The sequence below is a fragment of the Chenopodium album genome, chromosome 24 (assembly GCF_948465745.1).
Source record: "Chenopodium album chromosome 24, dcCheAlbu1.1, whole genome shotgun sequence".
NCBI lineage: Eukaryota > Viridiplantae > Streptophyta > Magnoliopsida > Caryophyllales > Amaranthaceae > Chenopodium > Chenopodium album.
Window position 1 is genome coordinate 3,405,719 of NC_137857.1, and position 23,441 is coordinate 3,429,159.

The 23,441-nt window shown below is 36.2% G+C and overlaps 3 protein-coding genes and 1 pseudogene across 5 annotated transcripts; 3 read left to right on the forward strand and 1 right to left on the reverse strand.

The window, feature by feature from the left end:
* The first annotated feature begins 355 nt into the window (after window positions 1-355).
* LOC145611113 (heme-binding-like protein At3g10130, chloroplastic) lies at window positions 356-4,148 on the forward strand. Of its 2 annotated transcripts, none has more exons than XM_081666351.1 (8): window positions 356-815; window positions 1,651-1,788; window positions 1,891-1,959; window positions 2,040-2,111; window positions 2,578-2,660; window positions 2,766-2,897; window positions 3,291-3,504; window positions 3,616-4,148. In XM_081666351.1, exons 1-8 carry the CDS (start codon window positions 399-401, stop codon window positions 3,664-3,666), a joined length of 1,176 nt encoding a protein of 391 aa, XP_081522477.1. In that variant the 5' UTR covers window positions 356-398; the 3' UTR covers window positions 3,667-4,148. The 2 variants fall into 2 exon arrangements, with proteins under 2 accessions (XP_081522477.1, XP_081522478.1); XM_081666352.1 differs by having other exon boundaries at window positions 678-815; window positions 1,655-1,788.
* A 2,269-nt stretch (window positions 4,149-6,417) lies between these two features.
* LOC145610161 (3-ketoacyl-CoA synthase 11 pseudogene) lies at window positions 6,418-9,594 on the forward strand (annotated as a pseudogene). Its single transcript, XR_014106224.1, has 2 exons — window positions 6,418-6,884; window positions 7,655-9,594. The product of XR_014106224.1 is annotated as a 3-ketoacyl-CoA synthase 11 pseudogene (transcript).
* A 1,195-nt stretch (window positions 9,595-10,789) lies between these two features.
* LOC145611816 (uncharacterized) lies at window positions 10,790-17,278 on the reverse strand. Its single transcript, XM_081667184.1, has 7 exons — window positions 16,673-17,278; window positions 15,909-16,044; window positions 13,751-13,832; window positions 13,277-13,452; window positions 12,301-12,438; window positions 12,072-12,211; window positions 10,790-11,265 (listed from the first exon to the last, which is right to left on the reverse strand). Exons 1-7 carry the CDS (start codon window positions 16,788-16,790, stop codon window positions 10,997-10,999), a joined length of 1,059 nt encoding a protein of 352 aa, XP_081523310.1. The 5' UTR covers window positions 16,791-17,278; the 3' UTR covers window positions 10,790-10,996.
* A 1,315-nt stretch (window positions 17,279-18,593) lies between these two features.
* LOC145610162 (26S proteasome regulatory subunit 8 homolog A-like) lies at window positions 18,594-23,413 on the forward strand. The gene is made up of 9 exons (XM_081665433.1): window positions 18,594-18,930; window positions 19,947-20,044; window positions 20,930-21,154; window positions 21,262-21,324; window positions 21,456-21,619; window positions 21,890-22,046; window positions 22,151-22,249; window positions 22,441-22,551; window positions 22,887-23,413. The coding sequence occupies exons 1-9, from the start codon at window positions 18,771-18,773 to the stop codon at window positions 23,025-23,027; spliced, it is 1,218 nt and encodes a 405-aa protein (XP_081521559.1). The 5' UTR covers window positions 18,594-18,770; the 3' UTR covers window positions 23,028-23,413.
* Window positions 23,414-23,441: the final 28 nt, after the last annotated feature.

Sequence of the window (23,441 nt, forward strand, 5' to 3'; positions counted from 1 at the left end):
TTTTTCGTTTAAGCTTGTATTTTTCGTTTTCCTATAGATGCACAAAAATTAGAAAAAACCGATAATATTATGTTTTTTTTTAGAGAGCCACAAGAGCGAATGATGAGAATCGATCCCATGATCACCTAGAACCGAGAGGAGAGCTCTAACCACTTAAGATATCCCTCACTCACAACACATAATATAATGTGATTAATGCCCATATGTTACCAATCTTATGGGCCATTGGCCCATAGCCATAGCCCAAGAATGTATGTCAAGACTTGAACTTCTACTGTCCCCAAAATGAACAACAGAGCAAATTCATTTTTGTGGCTGAAATTAATTTTCCAACAAATTCTAATTCTAATCCAACTAAAACAAAAACAAAAAATGAGCAACACCCATTTCTTGAAAAAATGGCAGCAAGAGCTCAACTCCCCCACACAATTTCCCGGCCAATTTCCGGCGTAACCCCAACTTTCCGGCGACGTTTCACCGGAATTACCTTCCCAATATCAAATCCCAAAAACCCAATTCCTAGAATTTCAAAAAAATGTGGGAATTCAAGGTTTGCAATAAAACTAAGTTTACAAGTAGAAGAGAGTAAAATCCCAGCAAAATCAACGGTTGATGTTCAACGAATGGTTGAATTTTTGTATGAAGATTTACCTCATTTGTTTGATGATCAAGGGATTGATCGGACGGCTTACGATGAGCGTGTGAAGTTCAGGGACCCCATTACTAAGCATGATACTATTTCTGGGTATTTGTTTAATATTGCTTTTTTGAAGCAGATTTTTAGACCTATTTTTCAACTACATTGGGCTAAGCAGGTAAAAATACTTTTAATAAATCTTCCTTTTTGGTTGATTAAATGATTGTTCGAAGTTGGACATTTGAGCAATAGTTACACTTTTACAGTAGATGTTTTAATTGTTAAGGGTAGTGGGGTATTATCGTATTACTCCGTTACATATTAGTGTTCAACTTTTCGTAGCTTGATGTTTATGGGCTAGAATTAATTCTATTATAGCTAAATTATGGAGTACTAGTTAGTGTACTTTCCTGTATTAAGCTATTGTTTATTAAGATGTGTGTGCAATTTGGTCAATGGTCATAGCAAGCATCAATATTGCATCATAATTTATCAATGATAATAAAGTTATACACTGTATTATGTATTATGTATTATGATCAGTTAATTAGGTAGAATATATAAATGACTTCATATGATTGTAGCAGGCAGTTTGATATGGTGGATTGGTGGTAGTAGTGATGATTTTTGTGCAGTTTTGCTAGGAAAGTTTCATACTGATATACATGGAAGTATGTTTTTTCTTCATATGCAAGTACTAAATTTAATTACCGCCTTAAAGTTGGTATTTAGTGGTATTAGCGTGGCATTATTATGGACATTGACACAATCACGTCATATATTACCACCCACCAAACAGGCTGTTAAGGCATTAGAATTATCGCGTTGAAAATCTTACTAACTAACTAGAGCTAAGATTTTCTAGTTCCAGTTTTAATAATGCTGTACATGTAACTAGATTTTCGGCCTCATTACTCTGGATTGAATGACATGTGGGATTTTCTGCCATGATCTTTAGTTTGTGTGGGTTACTATCCAAAATTAGCTCATATAAGTGACTTGAGTTGTTGTAGACAGGGCCATATGAAATAACTACAAGGTGGACTATGGTGATGACATTTGTTCCCTTGCCGTGGAAACCAGAATTGATCTTCACTGGAACTTCAGTGATGGGCATCAACCCTGAGACAGGAAAATTCTGTAGTCATGTGGTGAGCTCAGTCGCCATGTGAATCGATTAAATTTGGTGTACAGACTTATATGAAAATTCGAGAAACCCTATAAGAACTTTTCTGACATTGTGAAATATGTAGGACTACTGGGATTCTATAAAGGCCAATGACTATTTTTCTTTGGAAGGCTTATGGGATGTGTTTAGACAGGTATTGGTGTCTTTATTAGTCTAATGGACTTATGTCATATGCGCTTCAGATTATTAATTAAATACACTCCTTATATGCAGCTTCGTATGTATAAGACACCGGATTTGGAAACACCTAAATATCAGATACTGAAAAGAACTGCAAACTATGAGGTTTGATTCTGTAGACTGAAGTATATAATGGCTGAATCTCTTCTTTTGTTAGTGCAGTTCCATATGATACAAATCTTTGCCTCCTTGCTTAAGGTTGTTTGTAAGGATAGATTAGGAAGCTAAAGTATGTTCCCTTTACTATCAAATTGAATAATAGAAAATTAAATGGCATGGTCTTGCACCCTAGCAAGTACAACAGGTGTATCTTAATACAATGGACTTAGTCACCTCAAATTTCATAAATGTCACCCACTAATCTCAATCTGATAAAGTTATCTTTTTGTTTTGTCTTTTCTGTTTCTTTTTTTGAGATTTTAGGATTAAGATCCTTCAATGACACTAGCCTGATGAGATTCATATGCTCCATTTCTGGTTTTTTATTTCACTTAAATCTAATATGTGATCCTGAGGAGACTACAGTCAGTACACTAACGTTTCTCACTATTTTTTTTATCCAAAAACACAGGTAAGAAAGTATGCCCCATTTATAGTCGTAGAAACTCAGGGTGACAAGCTATCTGGATCAGCTGGCTTTAATTCTGTGGCTGGGTAAGTGTTATTGCTACTGTTAGACGGCTTAGACCTATCATCTGCAGATTAGCTAAACTGGTGTTCTCCACAATGATAAACAATGAGAATTGTTCTTTTCTCCAGTTACATATTTGGAAAAAACTCCAAGGAAGAGAAGATACCCATGACTACCCCTGTCTTCACTGAGACCAATGATGCTGGAGAGTCAAAGGTGTCCGTTCAGATTGTCCTTCCACAAGATAAAGACCTTGACAGGTGAGACTTTGGTCTCCATGGCTGTTAGAATTGGTTTTACTTCCTTCATAATGGGCCACAAAGTTACGATACCATAACTATCCTCCGTTATTTAAGGTTTAATTTCCTCCATGCCCAAGTCATCTTTCTTTGGAATTATAAGTTGTTAAAATAAGAAATGAGCATATTAATTTGAGACGACCTGACAGTAACCTATCATTTATGGACAGGGTATCAGTTATTGCCTTAGTGCTATATCAATTGGTACATATCATGCTCACAATTTACAATATTATTCACCATGTTCTTGGAAAAAAAAAAAAAGTAGTGTCAGGTGGCTCTGCCAGCAGCTTACTAAGGGCTTGTTTGTATGGCTAACTTGAGCAATTGTGTGTGTGTGTGTGTGTGTGTTAGTTTGCCCAACCCTAATCAAGAGACTATCAACCTAAGAAAAGTAGAAGGAGATATTGCTGCAGCACTGAAATTTAGTGGAAAACCTACAGAGGAAATCGTCAGACAAAAAGAGAAAGAACTTCGGGAAAGTCTCATCAGAGATGGTCTCAGACCAAGAAAGGGGTGCTTGCTTGCTCGCTACAATGATCCTGGCCGAACATGGGAGTTCATCTTGGTAAGAATCATTTGTTATGCAAGTTCATCTTTTGTGAATCGTGTTTCTTGATTACAGGCTCTTACATTTGTTCTCTTTACCTGCTTTTTTGGTGGTCTAACTGTACTGAAGAGGAATGAGGTGCTGATATGGCTTGAAGATTTTAGATTAGAAGAAGATTAGGAAAACTCGACAGTCAAGGTCTTGAAGTAGAACTTCTGATTGCCATGTTTGTTCAAGCTGTTCGAAGCTGAAGATGAAATCTATATGGATTAGCACTATTAGATAAACCATATTGAGGTCTCAAAAAGATAAACCATATCGAGTACATACTTTACTTCATGATATTCTAGGCACAATATGTATGAAAACGAAAATCAAGAAGTATTTTCACTTTGGTCTTAGTTTAGATGAATGTTTGATTATAAAGGTATGGAAACAAAACTAGGCATGCCTTCTCACAAGGCAAAAGCCTATTTTATCAATGAACAATAGTGTTTAAAATCGAAGATCTTATGTTCCAAAAATATGTGTCGATAAGTGGTTACCAGATCATGTACTCGCGAGTCACTACTCAATTTGCCACTCGGTAGATATCTTGTATTTCCTACGAGTAGTTGAGTTATCGGCTTTTATTTATTTGTTTATTTTATTTTCCTTTTGTACACTGTTGACTTGACTTTTACAGTTTTACCTCCAATCATTGATAGGCGTAGGTTATGCCGTTATGGGCAACGAGATTTGAACTTGAGAAGTACTTTACCTCGCAGTAGCATGCGTGCAATGTGGCCATATTGGTCAAAAAGGTTCCAGAACCAGTAGTTTATTCAAATTAAACAGTATTAATTAGTTGTACAAGTATTTATTAATCATGCATTGAACTTGTAGAAATTGACTTCATTAGCTTTGGAAACATGTGATCGTTAGGATGTTAAACCTTCCTAGAAAGCTTCATGCGTATGTCTATGGATCAAATCTATGAAGGAAAATTGGTTGAGTTAGATAGGTAAAGAAGTTCTCGTCGATATGGGTTCGGGCCGGACCGAGAACGAAAAATTGGCCACTCCTCGGGCTGAGTTGGGCCAAGTTTTGGGCCGGAATTTTTGTGCCCCAAACCCACCCAAAATGGACGTGTGGTGCGGGCTTTTCGGGCCATTTTTGGGTCGGGTCAAAAAAATCAACTAAAAATGTATCAAACCGCATACCCAAGCCCGTCCAAAAAAAATCGGGCCGAAAAAACCCGCCCAAAATCAGGCCAGGCCAACCTTGATCAAGTCTACTCGAAACAAGACGTTCATTAGAATGTGAATTATTCTAATTTTGACTAGACTAGACGAGTTTAAAAAGTGTTCGATTATCAATCAATTGTATATTCTTTTAAACAATCTTAAATTTATATGAAGTAAAAAACTTCATTTTTTTGCTTCATAATTTTGACTTAACTAATTACGAGTAATCTTAATTCCTAAATGGTAAGTCAAATGCAGTTTATAAATCAAATGGATTTGATATTTATGCTATCTACTTAGGGTCTGTTCGTATTTACTAAACTGAGCTGAATTGGACTGAATTAAGCTGAACTGAACTGAATTGTTTATGAGAAATAAAAATTGGAAACTAAACTGAACTGAACTAAAATTCAGTTGAAGTGAATAGACCCTTAATATGAAATATGTTACGAAGTATTAACTAGATTTAAAAGTTTAAACCGCCCTTATGGTCCCAAAATCCGCTGAAGATAATATTGATCAATTAATAAGAATGCTTCCCACCTTAAAAAAAATGTCACAATATCATAATTAAAAGACGGTTACGGTTTTATCGTACGTAGGATAAGAGATAAGGAAAGCTAACTATAGTTGTATGCAATGAAAAGCTACTCGTACATTACTTTGTAAGGAGGAAATGAAAGCACATGAGCAATTGACCGAAGCAAGACGTCAAGTTTGACACTTAATTTTGTGCAAACATGAAAAATATAGTTGAAGATGATACTATTACGCACTAGTATTTAATTCCCTAACCACCAACAACTTTAAGTAACATATGTAAAGTAGTTGACATTATCCCTTTCATTCAAATTTTTTTGACCAATGATTAGCTAATCTTTTATTAGACGATCTAATTAAGGAGTCGTTTGGTTGGGGGTATTCATCAAAGGGAAAGGGAATCAACCACCCTGATTCCTTTTGTTGCTGTTGTTAATCGTTTTTTTCCATTCCTTTTACCCCCTTCATTCCCTCAAATCCTTCTAAGTTCATTCCCCACCCCCCTAAGTATTTCCATTCCATTCCCTAGCCACCCCAACACCACCATACCACCATCCTACTACCCACACAAACCACCGTAAAACCCAGCCACCGTACCGCCGCGAGTCCCCCGCCCTTCGCCGCATCTCCCCCCCTCCCCTCGCTGCCGCACTTGCCCCTCCCCTCGCCGCGCCAGCCCGATCTCCCCTCCCCCGAAAAAACCAGCCCTAGCCTTGAAAACCCTAGAAACGACCTCCCTCTTCCCCGGAAACCGTCGCCTGGCCCTTCCACCACCCTCGAAACCCTAGCGGCTAGAAACGACCTCCCTCTTCCCCAAAAACCTAAAAATTCCTTCATATTATTCCACAATTCTACTCGCACTCTTTTTTTTTTCTTTTCTTTTAAAGTTTCGTCTCAATGGTCATAAAACAGTTAGTTTGTATTTTATATCAAAAGTTCAAACAATTAAAAAACATATAATCTAAGTAAAAACCTATATATTGAACGGGCCAAAAGACTAGTTAATTAAAACACGTCAAACCCGATTTTTAATACGAGGAACATACAACTTTTTCAGAGCCACGACGAACATACAACATTACTCCACAACTTGTCACAAGTCTTCCTTACCTTACGTTATGCTTATGGCACTATAAATATAGCCGTTGATCACAAACAAAATAAACACCCAAATCTCAAACAATTCAAACCCAGTAGGCGCCGCCGCGCAAGCAACACAAATAATCAATCTTTCACTACCCAAAAAAAACTCCTTTAATTAATTTTTTAATTTAGTTTTATTAATATTAATTTCTTAATAAATAATCGCCAGAAACGCGTAAGTTTGCTGTTTCCAGTTCCTCATTTCAGTCAGTGGTTACCCATTATCTTCTCCACTTATAATTATAAAAAATAATTACTATTAAACTGGGTTTTTGTCTAAATATAGATTCATTTTTAGCTTAATTTTTATTTTTTTTAAGAAAAATAGTGAATTGTTTTGCTAAAAAGTCAATATCTTTTTTTAATTTTTTGGCTTTTTTGTGGGTTTCACGTGGTTGAGATTCCTCCTCCATTCTTTGCATTTGGGAGGGTCCCTTTTCACAACTCTGACATCTGTTTGCTGCTCTGGTGGGATCTTCTTACTCTCTGGTTAGTTTTCTGATCTGGGTTTTTTTTCCCTAATTTTTCTGGATTTTTTTGGAACTTTTTTGGTGTATATTTGGATGAACTGATTTGATTCATGGGTTTAGTATGCATCTGGGGTTGATTTGATGTTGTATTGATGATAAAGATTTGATTTTGTTTGAATTTATTTGGTGGCAAATTTGTGCATATTTTAGATTAATTGATGTGATTTATTTTTAATTAGTTTTTATTTGGATTGATTGATTTTGTAATGATGAAAAAGGTGTGAACTTTTTAAGTGTTTAGTTTATAATTTTCTATTTGATTAGGATTGGATGATGATGATGGCATTTCTAAGCATGATTTGGGGTTTTTTAGTGTTTAATTGAAATGGGTTGGTTTTAATTTTGATAGATTTGGTTTTAGTGCTAAGTCTTCATCTGAGTTGACGTGATTTGTTGAATTTGAAAAAGATGGGAACTTAGTTTGGATGAAATTAGAATTGGGAAGTTTAGAGAATGTGTAATTTGTGATTATGGATCTAAAATAATGTTGTTTAGGGTTTATAATTGTGAGACAATTACATAAATCGGGTTGACTTGAAAATTTTAGATGTAAACAATAACAAAATTCAAATTCTGTTTGAAATTTGAGTTAAAGGTGTTTAATCTCATACTGATGCTTAATGATACAGTGTTTTTGTCATGCTTTTGGTATGAATAAGAAGTATGAACATTACTAGCTTTTTTGCATAGTTGGATTCAGTCTAATTCAATTTTGTAATATTTACATAGAGTGGAAGAAGAAATAAAATGGCGGAGGCGAAACCCACTACACCCTTGATCCCACCATCAGCAACCACCTCGTCGGCTTCACCGTCGAGAAAGCTACCTGATTTTAAGCAGTCTGTGAGATTGAAGTATGTCAAGCTTGGTTACCATTACCTTATTACCCATGCTATGTACCTTTTACTGACTCCTTTTGTAGTCATACTTGCTGCTCAGCTCTCCACTTTTTCACTAGAAGACATTAATTTGCTTTGGGAGCATCTTCAATATAACCTTATTTCTGTGATTATCTGCTCAACCCTTATTGTCTTCCTGTCCACTTTGTACTTTATGACCCGCCCTCGCCCTGTTTACCTTGTTAATTTCTCATGCGCTAAGCCGAATGATTCCCTTAAATGTACGAGGCCCTATTTCATGCATAAAACCGAGTCTGCTGGGGTGTTTTCTGACCAAATCCTTGGTTTTCAGAGAAAAATCCTTGAGAGGTCTGGCCTTGGGGAGGAAACTTACCTCCCAGAGGCTCTTCACAATACACCTCCTAACCCTTCTATGGCATCTGCTCGGGCTGAGGCCGAGGAGGTGATGTATGGTGCCATTGATGAGCTCTTAGCCAAGACCAATGTGAAACCCAAGGATATTGGGATTTTAGTTGTCAACTGTAGCTTGTTTAATCCTACACCTTCTCTCTCTGCAATGATTGTGAACCATTATAAGCTACGAGGGAACATTGTGAGCTATAACCTAGGAGGAATGGGATGTAGTGCCGGGGTCATTTCCGTTGATCTTGCTAAGCAACTCCTTCAAGTTCACCCAAATTCTTATGCTTTGGTTGTTAGTACTGAAAACATCACTTTGAATTGGTACGTTGGGAATGAACGTTCAATGCTTCTTCCAAATTGCTTGTTTAGAATGGGTGCTGCTGCTATACTTCTTTCTAACAAAAGGTCGGATAAGAGAAGGTCCAAGTACCAGTTGGTTCACAGTGTTAGGACCCATAAAGGTTCCGATGACAAGTGCTATTCTTGTGTTTACCAAGAAGAAGATGCTGATGGGAAGGTTGGTGTTTCTCTCTCCAAAGAATTGATGGCAGTTGCTGGTGATGCCTTGAAAACCAACATTACTACTCTCGGGCCTCTTGTTCTTCCAATGTCCGAACAACTGCTCTTCTTGGCCACATTGGTTGGAAAGAAACTTTTCAATATGAAGATCAAGCCTTACATACCTGATTTCAAGTTGGCTTTCGAGCATTTTTGCATCCATGCTGGGGGGAGAGCCGTGCTTGATGAGCTAGAAAAGAACTTGCAGCTCAGCTATTGGCACATGGAGCCATCTAGGATGACCCTTTATAGGTTCGGTAACACCTCAAGTAGCTCTCTGTGGTATGAATTGGCATACTCAGAAGCTAAGGGGAGGATGAGGAAAGGAGATCGAGTATGGCAGATTGCATTTGGGTCTGGTTTCAAGTGCAACAGTGCAGTCTGGAAGGCTCTCAGAACTGTAAACCCTGCTAAGGAAAAGAATCCATGGATGGATGAGATCCATAAGTTTCCAGTCAATGTTCCGTTGGTGTCTCCATTTTAGATCATGTTTTTTGTGATTCACTTACAGCCATCTTGCCAATGGGTTGCGGTCCCTGTATTGTCACAGAGAAACTACGATTAATGACTTGAGAGAGGCAGGGCAAATTTTGGTACATTTTTAAACATGTAGAGGTAGAAGGCTAGAAGCCAATGCTGATGTTTGTGTGGTGAAGTCCTCTTCCCATCTTTTGCTTTAACTGTACCCAGCAGATTATGAAATTCTTTTAGTTATTTTTTCTCTTGGAGTCTTCGTGCTGTTGAAGATACTCGTGATGTACCTATTAGTTTAACCTTGGATGGTTCAATTGTACCATATCTTTCGTGTTGAACTCTCAAATTTTATGCCAATTAAGAATTCTATTCAAATTTCATCTCAAGTCATGGTATATCATATCATTGAATGTTAGACAAAGCGAAACTGCTTCAGAGGCATCAGACGTTTACTAAAACAGAATGATGCCTCACAATTCTAACAAAACCTTTTTGAACTTTATTTCTTTCATGTCCAAAAACACGTAACATATTTTTCTGGTCGAGACTGCCAGGATTCAACCTTCTGGGACCAGTACAGGTCTTCGTTGAAGGGCCGCATTCATCTACCTTAACAACAAACGCAACTACATTCCAGTGTTTCCACTTGTACGTTAGTCACAACCTTTATGACCACGACATACATTCCACCTGTGTCTGGCGCGCTTCGAGAGCTTTGCTCGTAGGAAAGTACTGATCAAGAAGGGAAAGGGAGCCTAGAACTTTCAAAGAAAAGAAGAAAAATCAAAATCTGTGGTGGGAATTCTAAGATGCTGACTAGTGTGACAAGCATACTATTCTGAACTTCTAGCAAGCTGTATAGTTCTAGAAAATTTTGGTTCTGTTTTTCTACTATTCTGGAAAAGCTGGAAAAAAAGACTTGTAATCCTCCTGATTCTGATTGCTTTAATTTGTGATGTTGGGACAAGTACGTGGATATCACTATTGAAATATCCATACTTGGCATCTTTCTACATTTGGAAAGGCTGATACCACGTAAAAGAATTGATTGAAAGCCATACGACATTTGAGATATAAATTTAAAATCCATCATTAAATACAAATTAAATTGAATAAAAACTTCTCTTCAAAACTGCAATTGTTGTGTATCAAATACTTGATAACTTGGATTGTATTAGAAAAGACCTCTAAGGCTCTAATGGTTCAAAATTTTCCTCTAACCACAACTGAAGAAAATTTTGAACCATGCGGGATGTAAGGGCTTGTATATTTCATAATGACCAAAAAAGTCCACGATAGACCGATATTTAATCATATGGAGTATCATAATAATTCCTCTACATTTTTCCATGCCTCGCAGATTAAAAGGAGTGAAAGAGGACAATGACTAGAGAAACCGAACTGTGAGATAGCCACATATCAGAAACATTCTGCATTCTCAGAAATTGTTGAAATTGGACCAGATAAGTATACTTGTATCTGAGATAAACCTATCACTACTCTCATCATATCAGCATCATACTGCATTCTTCCAGTAGTCAACAGACTCGATAGTAATAAAAGGAACGACACAACAAATTCCTCTTTACACATTTTCATCTCAGAAAAGATACGATGATGAAGCACTCCAAATATAACTCATACAAGTTAACCTTAAATTATACAAAAACATCCCGGGTGTCTATTAAAGCATATTGTCTGAGGTTTCAGTTATAAGAGAAAACCAGACAAACCCAGAGTAAAGAATCTAAAGGCAGCATTATTTTATGACCCTCTATTATGCATTTGTTACTTCTTCCTTAGCCTTCCCCTCATCAGCAATGTGGAAGCCTTCCATCTTCTGCGAAACTTCCTCTGCACCAGCACCAGCGGCCTTAACCTTTCCACTGGAGGCGGTGGTAGCAGCTGCTGTCTCATTTTCTTCCTGTGTCAAAGGACCTGTCTGCCATATCCTGATGGTTCCATCTTCCGATCCAGAGGCATATGATTCCCCTCCAGGTGAGAATCGCACACAATGAACAGGACCATGATGGCCCTTGTTGCAAGCTTCATAAAATACAGGTTTCAATCAGAACCCACAGTTAAGTCAATGAGATAATCACACCTGACTTATGTTTGCCATCTTTTCAGAATTACTTGTCCTCTAGGATCTAATAATAAAAAATAAAAAAAAAGGGGGGGATGGAAATTATTAAATTTTATGATTAAAAGGTTAATTCCATATGAAAGTAATAAGCTCCGCTTTCTACTCCTAGAATAGTAGAATATTAAGAACAATAATCCCTCTGTCCCAAACTGGCAACATTTAAATTAATACGTCACTTACAAATTTACAATAATTAGAAAGTTAAAACTATGATAAAAAAAATAAAAGAATAATTTTTTTTTAAAAAAAATGTGTAGAGAAGGATATGTAGGGTGTTTCAGCTAAGTTTATAAAAGTGTTCCGCACCTCAACCGATATAGCCTCAAATATGGACACAAAGAGTAGTACTATCAAATGAGAATGTTCAGTCAAAACAACCATCAGCTTCAAATCCACTAATCAACCAGCCCCTTGGCTTTAGCTCCTTGCTCATTCCTATATATCCAACTCCAAGCATAGACATACAGCTGACCATTCCTTCCCCATGCAGCATTTTCTTAAATTACTTGTACTATCCCAAATCTAAATGCACTTCCACTAGTGAGAGCACAAATTGAAAGGAGTGCAAGAATGTGTGTGTGGTCTAATAAAAACTCTTTCCTAATAAAGAGTAGTAGGTTACCCACCATTTTTATTAATATTATATTTAAATTGGATAAGCAAACAACAAAGAGAGCAAGCTCCACAGAAGACTTGAATAACATACCTATCTCTTCTCCAGTATGAAAATCAAACACTCGAACCCACATATCTTCCCCTCCAGCAACAAATTTGTTTCCATACTTGGGCTCTAATGAGGCAGATTCAACGGTGCATGGCATTTCATAGCTCTTGACCAATCCAAAACTGGAAGAAAGAAGAAACTGTATATAACAGCACATACAAAATGATATAAATAGAGAACGATAATAAATGAAATTTGATGATGCACTTACTAATTGGCATCCCAGAACTTAACACTAGTGCCATCACATGTTGTAATATAGCGGCCATCTTGACTCACTTCAGCACTGGTGACAGATGACTTTGTATCAAGAGTTCGGACTATCTCACCACTTCTCACATCCCATAATCTGCATATTATCGAAAGCATGTCAAAACAGCCTATGCAATTTAATGCAAATATGTTCCAGGAGACCAGGACTATATGACAGTTCCAAGAAGTCAGATGCCTGCATACAACTGTATCTACTCAAACATAATCCAGTATAAGTGATAACTGCATTGGTACCACTTGAACAACAACCCAAAGCTCACCAGTTTGTCATAAAAGAAATGTTTAATCAAGTGTTATATATCACTAGCTTGTCCTATAAAGATCAGAGCGTGTGAGTGTGCGAGTTGCTGGACAGAGGGAGTACTAATTAGGAACTTATAGTGACCCTACAGAGTTTTCCAAAATGATAATGGACATTGGAAAGAAAGGCTGCCCTTTCAACCAGGTTAAGCCTTGGCCAGCTGATTGAAACTGGGAATTCAAAAGCCCATATTACCGTACAATATACAAACATACAATCTCATAAATTTTTCAGCTGCGAGAAAAGAGTTCAGGTAATTGGCTAATTGCAGGGTGCAAGAAGGGTATTTACTTCCTAGTGTCTCTCAAAACTTTAGCCTTCCTGATCAATCAAAAAGTGTCCAGCACTCAACCTGAAAGAAACTACTCAAGGGCCTAGGAGCAAACATGACATGAAGAGAAGCTATCAAAGAATGGTTGGAACCCATCATGGTCATCTAGGTACCAATGTTTCTTGAACTATAAAGATAATTTGAATTTTGAACAGCATACTGAAAAATTCACACACCATTACCCAATGAAAACAAAAGATTGAAAACTATAAAACTTTATCTGAGCTCTTCAACTCCTCTTTCATTATTTTTTTTTAAAAAAGAAATAACCAGCAAACGTACCTAACTCCACCAATGTCAGTGCAAGAGCTCAATATAGTTTGATCACTGTGAAGCCAGGCAACGGTTCTGACTGAGCCAGGACATTTATCCACTTCTCGAGGAGCAGCATCTGGACGATTCAGATCATAGATCCGAAGGACTTTTTCCATCCCACCGGTCAAAAGAAGATTAGCACCCTGTGCCCAAACATGGACATCAAAACAGTCACTCACATATATAATTGGCTAAGGCCTATATAACATAAAAAAAAAAAAAAAAAAAAAAAAAATGAGCATTCCAGCTTCGGGGGGAGGGGGGCATCAAAACAGTCACTCACATGTATAATTGGCTCAGGCCTATATAACATTAAAAAAAAAAATGAGCATTCCAGCTTCGGGGGGGGGGGGGGGGGGGGGGGGGGGGGGGTGGGGTGGGGTGCACATGCATACACAAATAAAGAGGTTTAAATTGATTGGCTTTCGTCAAATAATTTACCTCTGAGAAAGCGCAGGACCTAACAATGTGCTTGTGCTCAAATGAATGCTTCACATCCCCAGTTATAGCATCCCATACTTTTCTGCATTTGAAATAAACACTCTGTAAGTATACATGCACATGATTTACACATAAACTCAAGAAAATATCAACAAAAACAAAAAGAAGGAAAAAAAGTAATTTTGAACTGCACACAAATTAGTAATCCGCATTTGAAACTTGTTAGAACATTTAACATTATAGATCAAAGAACTGATGCAAGCAAAAAACTACACATACTAAAAAGTTCAGTGTGTAACAAGAAACAAGGGCTAAAATGGCACTTTCATGTTTCATCATTGAAAATAGTCAAAGTTAAACTCATTTCTAAAATGGAGTTAAAGAAATGAAATGTAGCCTAAATTGTTTCTTAGCAATAGTATGTACATTTCTACACAATTCTGGTCCAACTTCCAACCATCACCACCATCCCAGCATAAAGGAGTCCTATACCATGTTCGTTTCATTCTCCTATTCATGAAAATAAAGATTCATAGGGAAGGATAATATATTCTCAGGCAATATATAGCATTATGTGTTCATGTCCATTACAAATAGAATAAGACCTACATGAAAACATACAAAATGTGTTCATGTCCATTACAAATAGAATAAGACCTACATGAAAACATACAAAATGTGCTCATGTTTCCACAGACACTGATTGTCTTCCATTCATATAGACACAAACTATCAGAAGATATATAAGCTTGCTCTTTACATGTAGGCCACAGTGAAGAATTGCAACCTCCAAAGGTAAGTCCGGTTCTTGACTCTCAAAAGATATATAAGCTAGCTCTCCATCTTCTACAACTCCTCTGTTGCTCCCACATAAATCAAGTCATCCTCACCTTCATTATCCTACTCATGAAACAATTCTAAAAGACCTCTAAAAACACTTAATCTGGTAAAATCAAGTTGAACACACTTAAGGCACATGATCAAGCTGAGATTTCACCATTTATTCCTCTGGCTAATGCTTTTAGTACTCTGTCAGATCTTCAAATTCTTCCTGGATGCATACTCCATAGATTCTCAAGCTCAGACCAATCTAAGTTTCTGCCTTAATGAAGCTTGGAGGCTGGGTTATATTATACTTGTATGAAATTGCCCACCCTGATTTGTAAGTGATGCAATGCATCTATGAATTACACCTTTGCAACTTTCAAACCTGGTTAAATTTTACCTCTCTTTCCATAAAGCTGTCCTAGCCCGATGTTTCTTGCTTATTTTACTGTACCGTATCACTACAATCATAGCTTTAACATAATAAAACAGTCCTCAGCTTTCTTATATGCTGTGTAGTGCATGTTTAAACTACGGTCCGTTCCTTAGCTCAGTATGTAAGGTGTTTTCTATTCTTGCATTGTCCCTTTGCACAGCAATCTGTTTCTCGCATGTTCACTTTCATGCTTTTATAGTCTGGAAAACCAGCATGACAATAGTCACAGGTGCATATTATCAGATGGCCTTGTTGCCTAAAGATTTAAATACACTACACTCAATACTATTTGATGGTCTGACTATCACAGCCGGGTACACATCGTTTTACTGATATCAAGAAACAAGATGATCAGCAGTGAAAATAAATTAACAAATCTTGCATGCCACCGTACATAAATTGTTAGAAGAACATGCTTACTAAGTTGCTAATAAAATAAATTAACTATAATCAGCAATACACAGCTGAAAAGATTAACCATTACAAATAAACAGAGTTCGCAACCTGAAGCGCAAAATTTCGCAAACATGACACTATCAGATGATCATGCACAGCAACCCATGATACCAATCCATAATTGCCAATAAATACACATATTCTTTTCTACAAACGCCTGAGGGTATGATAACCCAAATGAAACATCCTTTTTGCTTAAGAGTAACCGTGAGTATGGAGAAAGAACCATAGACTAGTCGCAAATTGCAATAGATCACAAGAGACATTTATCAAATATCAACAAAACAAAATGGAATGCAACATTCCATTTATGAAAAAACATTTTAACCGTTTCAAGTCTTTCAACAATGTAATAGGCAGGTATTCCCAACAGAATAAACAACATTTTGACCAATCAAAAAGTATATGAAACGTTAAGAACAATAACAGAAGTAAACATACGCCGTGAAATCCGCAGATGCAGTTGCTGCATAAAGAGCATTAGTATCTAAACAACAACTCCATACAGCACCTTTATGACCCTCAAAAGTTCCAATCCAATCTCCGGTTTCCCCGTTTCTAAGCATTGGAGTAGAATCTACATAAGAAATAACAATTTAATGTCAGAATTAATTAGCGTAACGACACATCCAATACAAAACAGCAATGATCATTTTGGCAGGAAGTGTTTTAAATAGCATGTATCAAGCATTTACAGAAATCGTTGTTGCAAAGAGTAATATCAACAGTCAAAACCAAATACCATATTACCAACATAACGTATAACTGTGTCCAACAAAAATTCCATTCCAAACATCATATGTTATTAGTCTGATCAGCACAATTCATTACCCCACGAGCCCACGAAACACAAACTGATTGCAGATATAACATCCCAAATAGTAAGAGATGACTAAATTAGCCTCAAATAGATGATAAGGTCAACGCTTGTATAATCTATGATCAAAACTATGTAGTTAAAATCAGACTTAAAATTCAGCTTCCCAAGCCCAACCATTTCATCAAAATTAATCATCAAAATTAACATTCAGGTAATCAAAAGAATAAATCAAACATACCATAAATTTCAGTCATTACCACTCTCATTGACAATTAACCTTAACATAAAATTCAACCATTATCAAACCCATTGACAATTAACAATTCATATCAAAGGAAGAAAAAAACTGAAATTAAAATGACGAAATCAATAATCAAAATCATACCCTTGCTAGCACTGATGAGGAAGAATCCATCTGGTGTTACTGGACTATAAAACAGATCCACCACAGGACGAGAATGACCATGGCAAACAAGAGGAACAGCAACCCTTTTCTTGTCCATTTTTCTTATATAATCCTAAATCAAAATCTAAACTCGACCCAGAAAAATTCAACAAAATCCCAGATAGAAAATCAAACAAATTTGAAAAAACTCTCTGTTTTTCTCCAGTAATTTGTATTTCAAGTATTGAAGAACCCTAGAAATTCTACACAAGTAAATATAAAACAATTTTTTTTCAAGATTGTAAATTGCGATCAAAATAGCATAAGATTATAGAAATGTATGTAATTTTTTTTGTACAAAATTGTTAGATTTAAGGGATAAAAATTTGACGCGGGTGGGAAAATCAAAACAATTTTTCTGGGATTTTTTCAACACAAATTTCAGAAATTCCTCACCCTCCTAACCCTACAAAACTAATTTTCTCCAGAAATTGGGGATGAAATAGTGAGAAAGATCAAACGTTTTAAGACGAACAGAGTAACAAATTACTTAGAAATAATTAAATTTTTTTTTTCTCTCTCTACAAACCCCAAGGGCTAGGCGCAAAGAAGAAAACTGAGGTTAGAAACTTCATCTCCATTTTATAGGATCAGTAGCTTTTTTCTGAAAAGGGTGTTTTGGGTAAAATGGTTTACTTGTAAGTTGTAAGACTTGTAACTCATTTGTGGATTTGTCTAATTGTACGTTATTGTACCAGAGGAAAATGTGAAAGATGGTGCACCATGAACAACCCGGCCCACTCACTTGACCATAACTTGCACACATTGACATGCCCAAAGCTTGGGGAAAAAGGTAGTGTGGCCTGTGGCCAATCGGTCGAGTTTGGTGAACTTGATTGGTCTGTTTTTAGGTTTGTTTGATTTTGATAAGTAAAGTTTAGTTCGAGACGAGATTTTGGTAAAACTACTTCATTTATCTTGTTACAGCGATCATACTCGAGTTTGGTGTACTTGATAGGTTCGTTTAGGGATTGTCCATTCTCAATCAGAATTTGTTTAGCACGATGTAGTTAGTTTGAGTAAGATAAAACTACTTCATTCAATCATCTATCATTGTGTATTAAACATTACTCTGTAGGATGGCAAAGACAATATATTAAGGTAAGTATATGATGAGATGTGTCTCTATTATCGTAATCTTTCTATAAATAGAAAGTATAACAACACTATATAAGTGATGGTGTTCATTTGAAGTAAAACTTCTTACGTCTCCTTCAATTATATGATACATGAAATGATACACTGGCCTACTCGTGCAACTGTAAAAATTGGTGGTTTTCGTTTGGTTGTGCTAACCAATGCTTTCATGCATTGCCTTTTTGAGCAATTTTGGAATAGAATAAAACAATAATACGTATATGTCATATTTGTAGTCTATGATGGCGAAATTGCTTCTAGATTGTTGAATTTTGGCATTTTAAGATCATCAATCCTCAACAACTAATATTCCATGTTGAATATAGGGCACAAACTTAAATATAAATAGAGAAATATACTCATACGACTATGATTAAATCAAAATAGGAAGACTGTTAATGGCGTTGAAGGAGGGACAAGAATAAAATCCACTTTTCCATTGACAATGAATGCTTGAAAGTCAAATTCATATCAATGGCAAAATTAAGATTTTTTCATTGGTAGTGAGTAGGAATTTATCTTAACAAAGTTGAAAATAAACATTTTTCTGTCTTCAATGATTTTCAATCCACAAACCCAACAAAGAACACTTAATTTATTCAATCAATTACATTTTATAAATTTTACAAAACTTTAATCAACCAAACTAAAGCTTTACAAGTACTTTTTAAAGTATTTTTTGTCGTGATTAATTGTTCGCAAATCGTGTTGTGCCTATTAATTTATCCAGCAGTTCATACCCGGCGAGTGAGTAGTCATTAGCCATCCACCCGTCATCCATTCCAAACGCCAGCTCAACAACAAACCCACCGAACTTGTAAAAACTCACAAACTCGTTAAAACCATCGGAAAAAATTCACTCAAACACTCATACTCAGGAACAGGAGATAGACACACAAACATGGCGACAACAGAAGAAGCAGAGCAGAAACCTGTAAAACAAGGAGAAGGACTTCGACAGTATTATCTTCAACACATCCATGAACTTCAACTTCGTCTTCGTAACAAGAATCATAATCTTCAACGTCTTGAAGCTCAGCGTAACGACCTCAATTCTCGAGGTTCTTTCTATTTCTCTTTATTTGTCAAATCATAAACCCTAATTTCTCAATTTTTGGTTATTTTTATGCTTGGTTTTCAATTTATGAACTGTGATAATGTAAGTCGGTTAGTAATTTTGAGCAGAATTTGATTAAATTGGCGGTTATTTATTCAATTTTATCATTATTTTCGCTTAATTTAGTAACTTCTGATTGTATTATGGTCTTAATTTGTCAGGAAAAGTGTTTTTACTAATTTATGAAGTTAATGTTTGAATCATGTGTTTTTTCAATCCTTTGTAGTTGAATTGGCTGTATATGTTGATGCTTGTTTTTGTCATTAGTATACTGGTTAGTTCTAGATTGGAGATTGCATGTTTTTGCTATTATTTTGTGTTTGTTGGCTCAAATGTTTCAGACAAAGAGAATGAACAAACAATCTAGTATATGTGGTATCAGTAAGGAAAGAAAATTAGATTGACATGCATCATTGTAACCTTTAAGATTTGCGGAACGAAAGGAAACTCATTATTTAAGAATTGCGGAATTGTTAGAGTATTAGACATGCCCCTCAGATTTGGAGGGTTTGGGGGAAATATATCTCCAATTTATCTCCCAACTGGGGTATCGGTTTTTGTTACAAAAAACTGTTGATTTCCTTCTTACTCGTGACCTCATATCCTAGTTACACGAACCTTAAAATAGGTTTTTGTTCTTGTGTAGCAACTACGGAGTATAATTAGCATCTCAACTCTAAAATAACTCGGTGTCTAAAGAAAGAAAATATTTGATAAGGCAGTCTTCAATTGTTGTGCCCCTACCTCGTAGTTAGTATTCCATTTCCCGCCATTTAGTCATGTACAATTAGGGAAGGAAGCACATCTCGACAAGATAGCCATACTTGTTAGTTTGAGGGTGTTAGTAGTAGTCCCCCCGCCCCCCAAACAAAGTTATTTTTTATTTTTATTTCTCCCTTGAATACCCGCCCTATTGAAGTGTTGCATGTGTCTAATGCATGAAGTATGTAAATTTGACAGTTAGAGCACTGAAAGAGGAGTTACAATTGCTTCAAGAACCAGGCTCATATGTTGGTGAAGTTGTCAAAGTGATGGGAAAATCCAAGGTTCTTGTCAAAGTAAGTGTGTTTGATTTCTTTTTCCAGCCCTCATGTGTATCCGGATTTTGATACCTTATCCTTCAGTATTTGGTTTAACACCGATGATGTTCTTTGTGGCTACCTTGGTTTCCATTTTTGGTTTACTTATTTTATCTCACAACTGAATGTTATACCTTCGTTTTTGAACTTAACAAAGCTCCCTAAACCCGTGCGTGTGTGTGTGTGTTTGTTTGTTTTTTTTTTCCTTCTCGAGGCTTGAGAATATTTTAGAATTTTGATATTGATGTAATTATTGTGTCTTGATATTATTGAGATTGTATTACAAATAAGTTTTGAGCTAGATGGTTAAATTAGCTGTGAAAACAGTAGTTGCGATTAAAGATGTCACCCATAGAGATTTTCTCATCTTGTCTTTTAGACATTACTCTTTATATCTATCAGCAAAAGAGAAATAAAATGGATATTAAACATTGAGAAGGAATTAACAAATAAAGGTCTGAATTTTCTTTCTCCTCCCATGTAACACTATGAATCTCTCTAGGGCATTAGTAATTATAATAACTTTATTTAGTAAAAGAAAAAGTTATGGGCTGGTTAGACAATTTTCAATGTTAGTGCATTATCTAAATACATGTCAAATGACATTCAATTTTGTTTAATCATTGTCTATTGTTGATGTACAAATTTTCATTCTAATATCAACTATTTCCGGACTTATCTATCTAGGTGCAATTCAAGATATTGTGTGTGCGTGTTAATTTTTTAATTTTTGGGTTTTTTTGTTGAGGGGGGGGGGGTGGTGGTGGTGGTATGGAGGGTAGGAAATTGCTCTCTTTATCATTGGCTGATATTTTTACTTGTTCTTTCTTGCTTTTTTTTGTTATATATCCTTGAGCTGTTCAGGTGCATCCAGAGGGTAAATATGTTGTTGATATAGATAAGAATATCGACATCAATAAGCTCACACCATCTACACGAGTTGCATTACGAAATGACAGCTATGTCCTGCATCTGGTGTTGCCAAGTAAAGTAGACCCTCTAGTCAATCTGATGAAAGTTGAGAAAGTTCCTGATTCTACATATGATATGATTGGTGGTCTTGACCAGCAGATTAAAGAGATAAAGGAGGTGTTGTTTTCGTTTTATTTTCTGTAAATCTTATTATTCGTTTTATTTAGGGATATGTTGCCTGTGTACTTGATTGTTCACACTTGATTTGTCCGTTACTTGGTTAGGTTATTGAGCTACCAATAAAACATCCGGAGTTATTTGAGAGTCTTGGAATTGCTCAACCAAAGGTATTCTAGACTCTAGAGTGTTACTCTGTTAAATGTTGTTGCTTTCAGTGGAAGTTATACTCTTGTCAAAGTGTTTTAGTGTAAGGTGTATGCTTTCAATAACCTAATTTACATTATTGTCCCACTATCAGGGTGTCCTCCTTTATGGTCCTCCTGGAACTGGCAAAACCCTATTGGCAAGAGCTGTTGCTCACCATACAGATTGTACTTTTATCAGGGTATCAGGTTCTGAGTTAGTTCAGAAGTACATCGGTGAAGGATCTCGGATGGTCAGAGAACTTTTTGTGATGGCTAGGTATGTATCTGTCGTGAAACATTGATGTAATTAATTCATGTAATTTGAGGAAGCTGCTGAGCGTGGTTCATCTCCACCTGTATTTCATTTTTGGCGTTTTGATTTGACTCATTTGACACAAGATGAGCTAACTAAAGAAACACCCTTGAATCATACTGTTAATGTAGACATTTACTTCAAAAAATGGCATTTAATTATTGATTTAATCGCAAACTGGTGGTTTTTTGGTTTTCTTTAATGCTAGAAAATGTCTTTATTCTTTGCTTGCAGAGAGCACGCTCCATCAATTATTTTTATGGATGAGATTGATAGTATAGGTTCTGCTAGAATGGAGTCTGGTTCTGGGAACGGTGATAGTGAAGTTCAGCGAACAATGTTGGAGCTTCTCAACCAGCTTGACGGATTTGAAGCATCCAACAAGATCAAGGTATTGCTTGTTCATGCAATTTTATGTTGTGATAAGACTTGAGACACGAGAGATTAATGTACCTGTACTACTGTTGAAGATCATCAACTTTTTGAAATTGGCAGGTGCTGATGGCTACAAATCGAATTGATATTCTAGATCAAGCTCTTCTCAGGCCAGGAAGAATTGATAGGAAGATCGAGTTCCCAAATCCCAATGAAGAGGTATGCTAATTGCTATTGCTATATAAAGTCTCTGACTTGAAATTTCTATAGGGTTTTTTGAGTTTTTCTATAGTAATTGAACTGTACTGTTCTTATATCAGAATCTTGTCTCCATTGCAGTCACAATTAATCATTCAAGTTTACTACTTTATGAAGTACTTAATGCTTCTTGCTTGTTTGTACTTTCACAGTCGCGTTTTGACATCTTAAAAATTCATTCAAGAAGGATGAACTTGATGCGAGGGATCGATCTTAAGAAGATTGGAGATAAGATGAATGGTGCATCTGGTGCAGAGCTGAAGGTTTTTTTTTTTTACTTCCCTTTATGTTTTGAAAGTTGCTGTAGTATATATAAACCCTTTTGAGCCCTTGCTTATATGAGCGGATTGTCATGTAGCTCTTGCTTTATTTGCAAGTAGTTATTTATTTGCATCCTTTCCTATTTGGGTTATACATCCTGTAGATGGCTTTCTTTACCATCAATATCTCGGAGTGTGTAAAATTTGCTCTAATGCTGAAGCATGTTGCTCTGATGCTGGCCTTGTTCTTTTAATCTGTAGGCATTTGTGGGTTTTTGTGCGGATCTGCTATGATTTTCTATAGATGTATAACACTGTCTCTTTGCTTAAATTCACAGTCGGTTTGTACCGAAGCTGGCATGTTTGCTCTGAGGGAGAGAAGAATTCATGTTACACAGGAAGACTTTGAAATGGCTGTGGCCAAGGTTATGAAGAAGGATACAGATAAGAACATGTCCCTGCGCAAGCTGTGGAAGTAGAACCAAGAAGTCCTTGTAATTTGTGTGAGATATTGTGCATCTGTACCTGTTTGACAGCATAAGTAAAGTGATGGAATGAATCACAAAATATCGGTGATAGATATCTGCTTGCTTGGCATGTGTTACTGTTGATGATGAGGAAGAGGCATGGCGAACTGGTAATGGACTTAAATGTACTACGCCTTCACGCCTTGTATTTGGTTGCAATGATGGGAATGCTATCAATCCTAGCATTTAAGCGCTCTTTCTTTTCCATATACTTTGTACCTTTTTTATACTTTCAAGGGCACTGTGTTGTATTAGACGACATCTTAAAATTTCAGAATTGTACACTTCAGGTACATGTGAATATGTGATCCCAACAAACACCTCTAAATTTGCTTTAAGTGTGGATTCAAAAGTACAGTCACATTT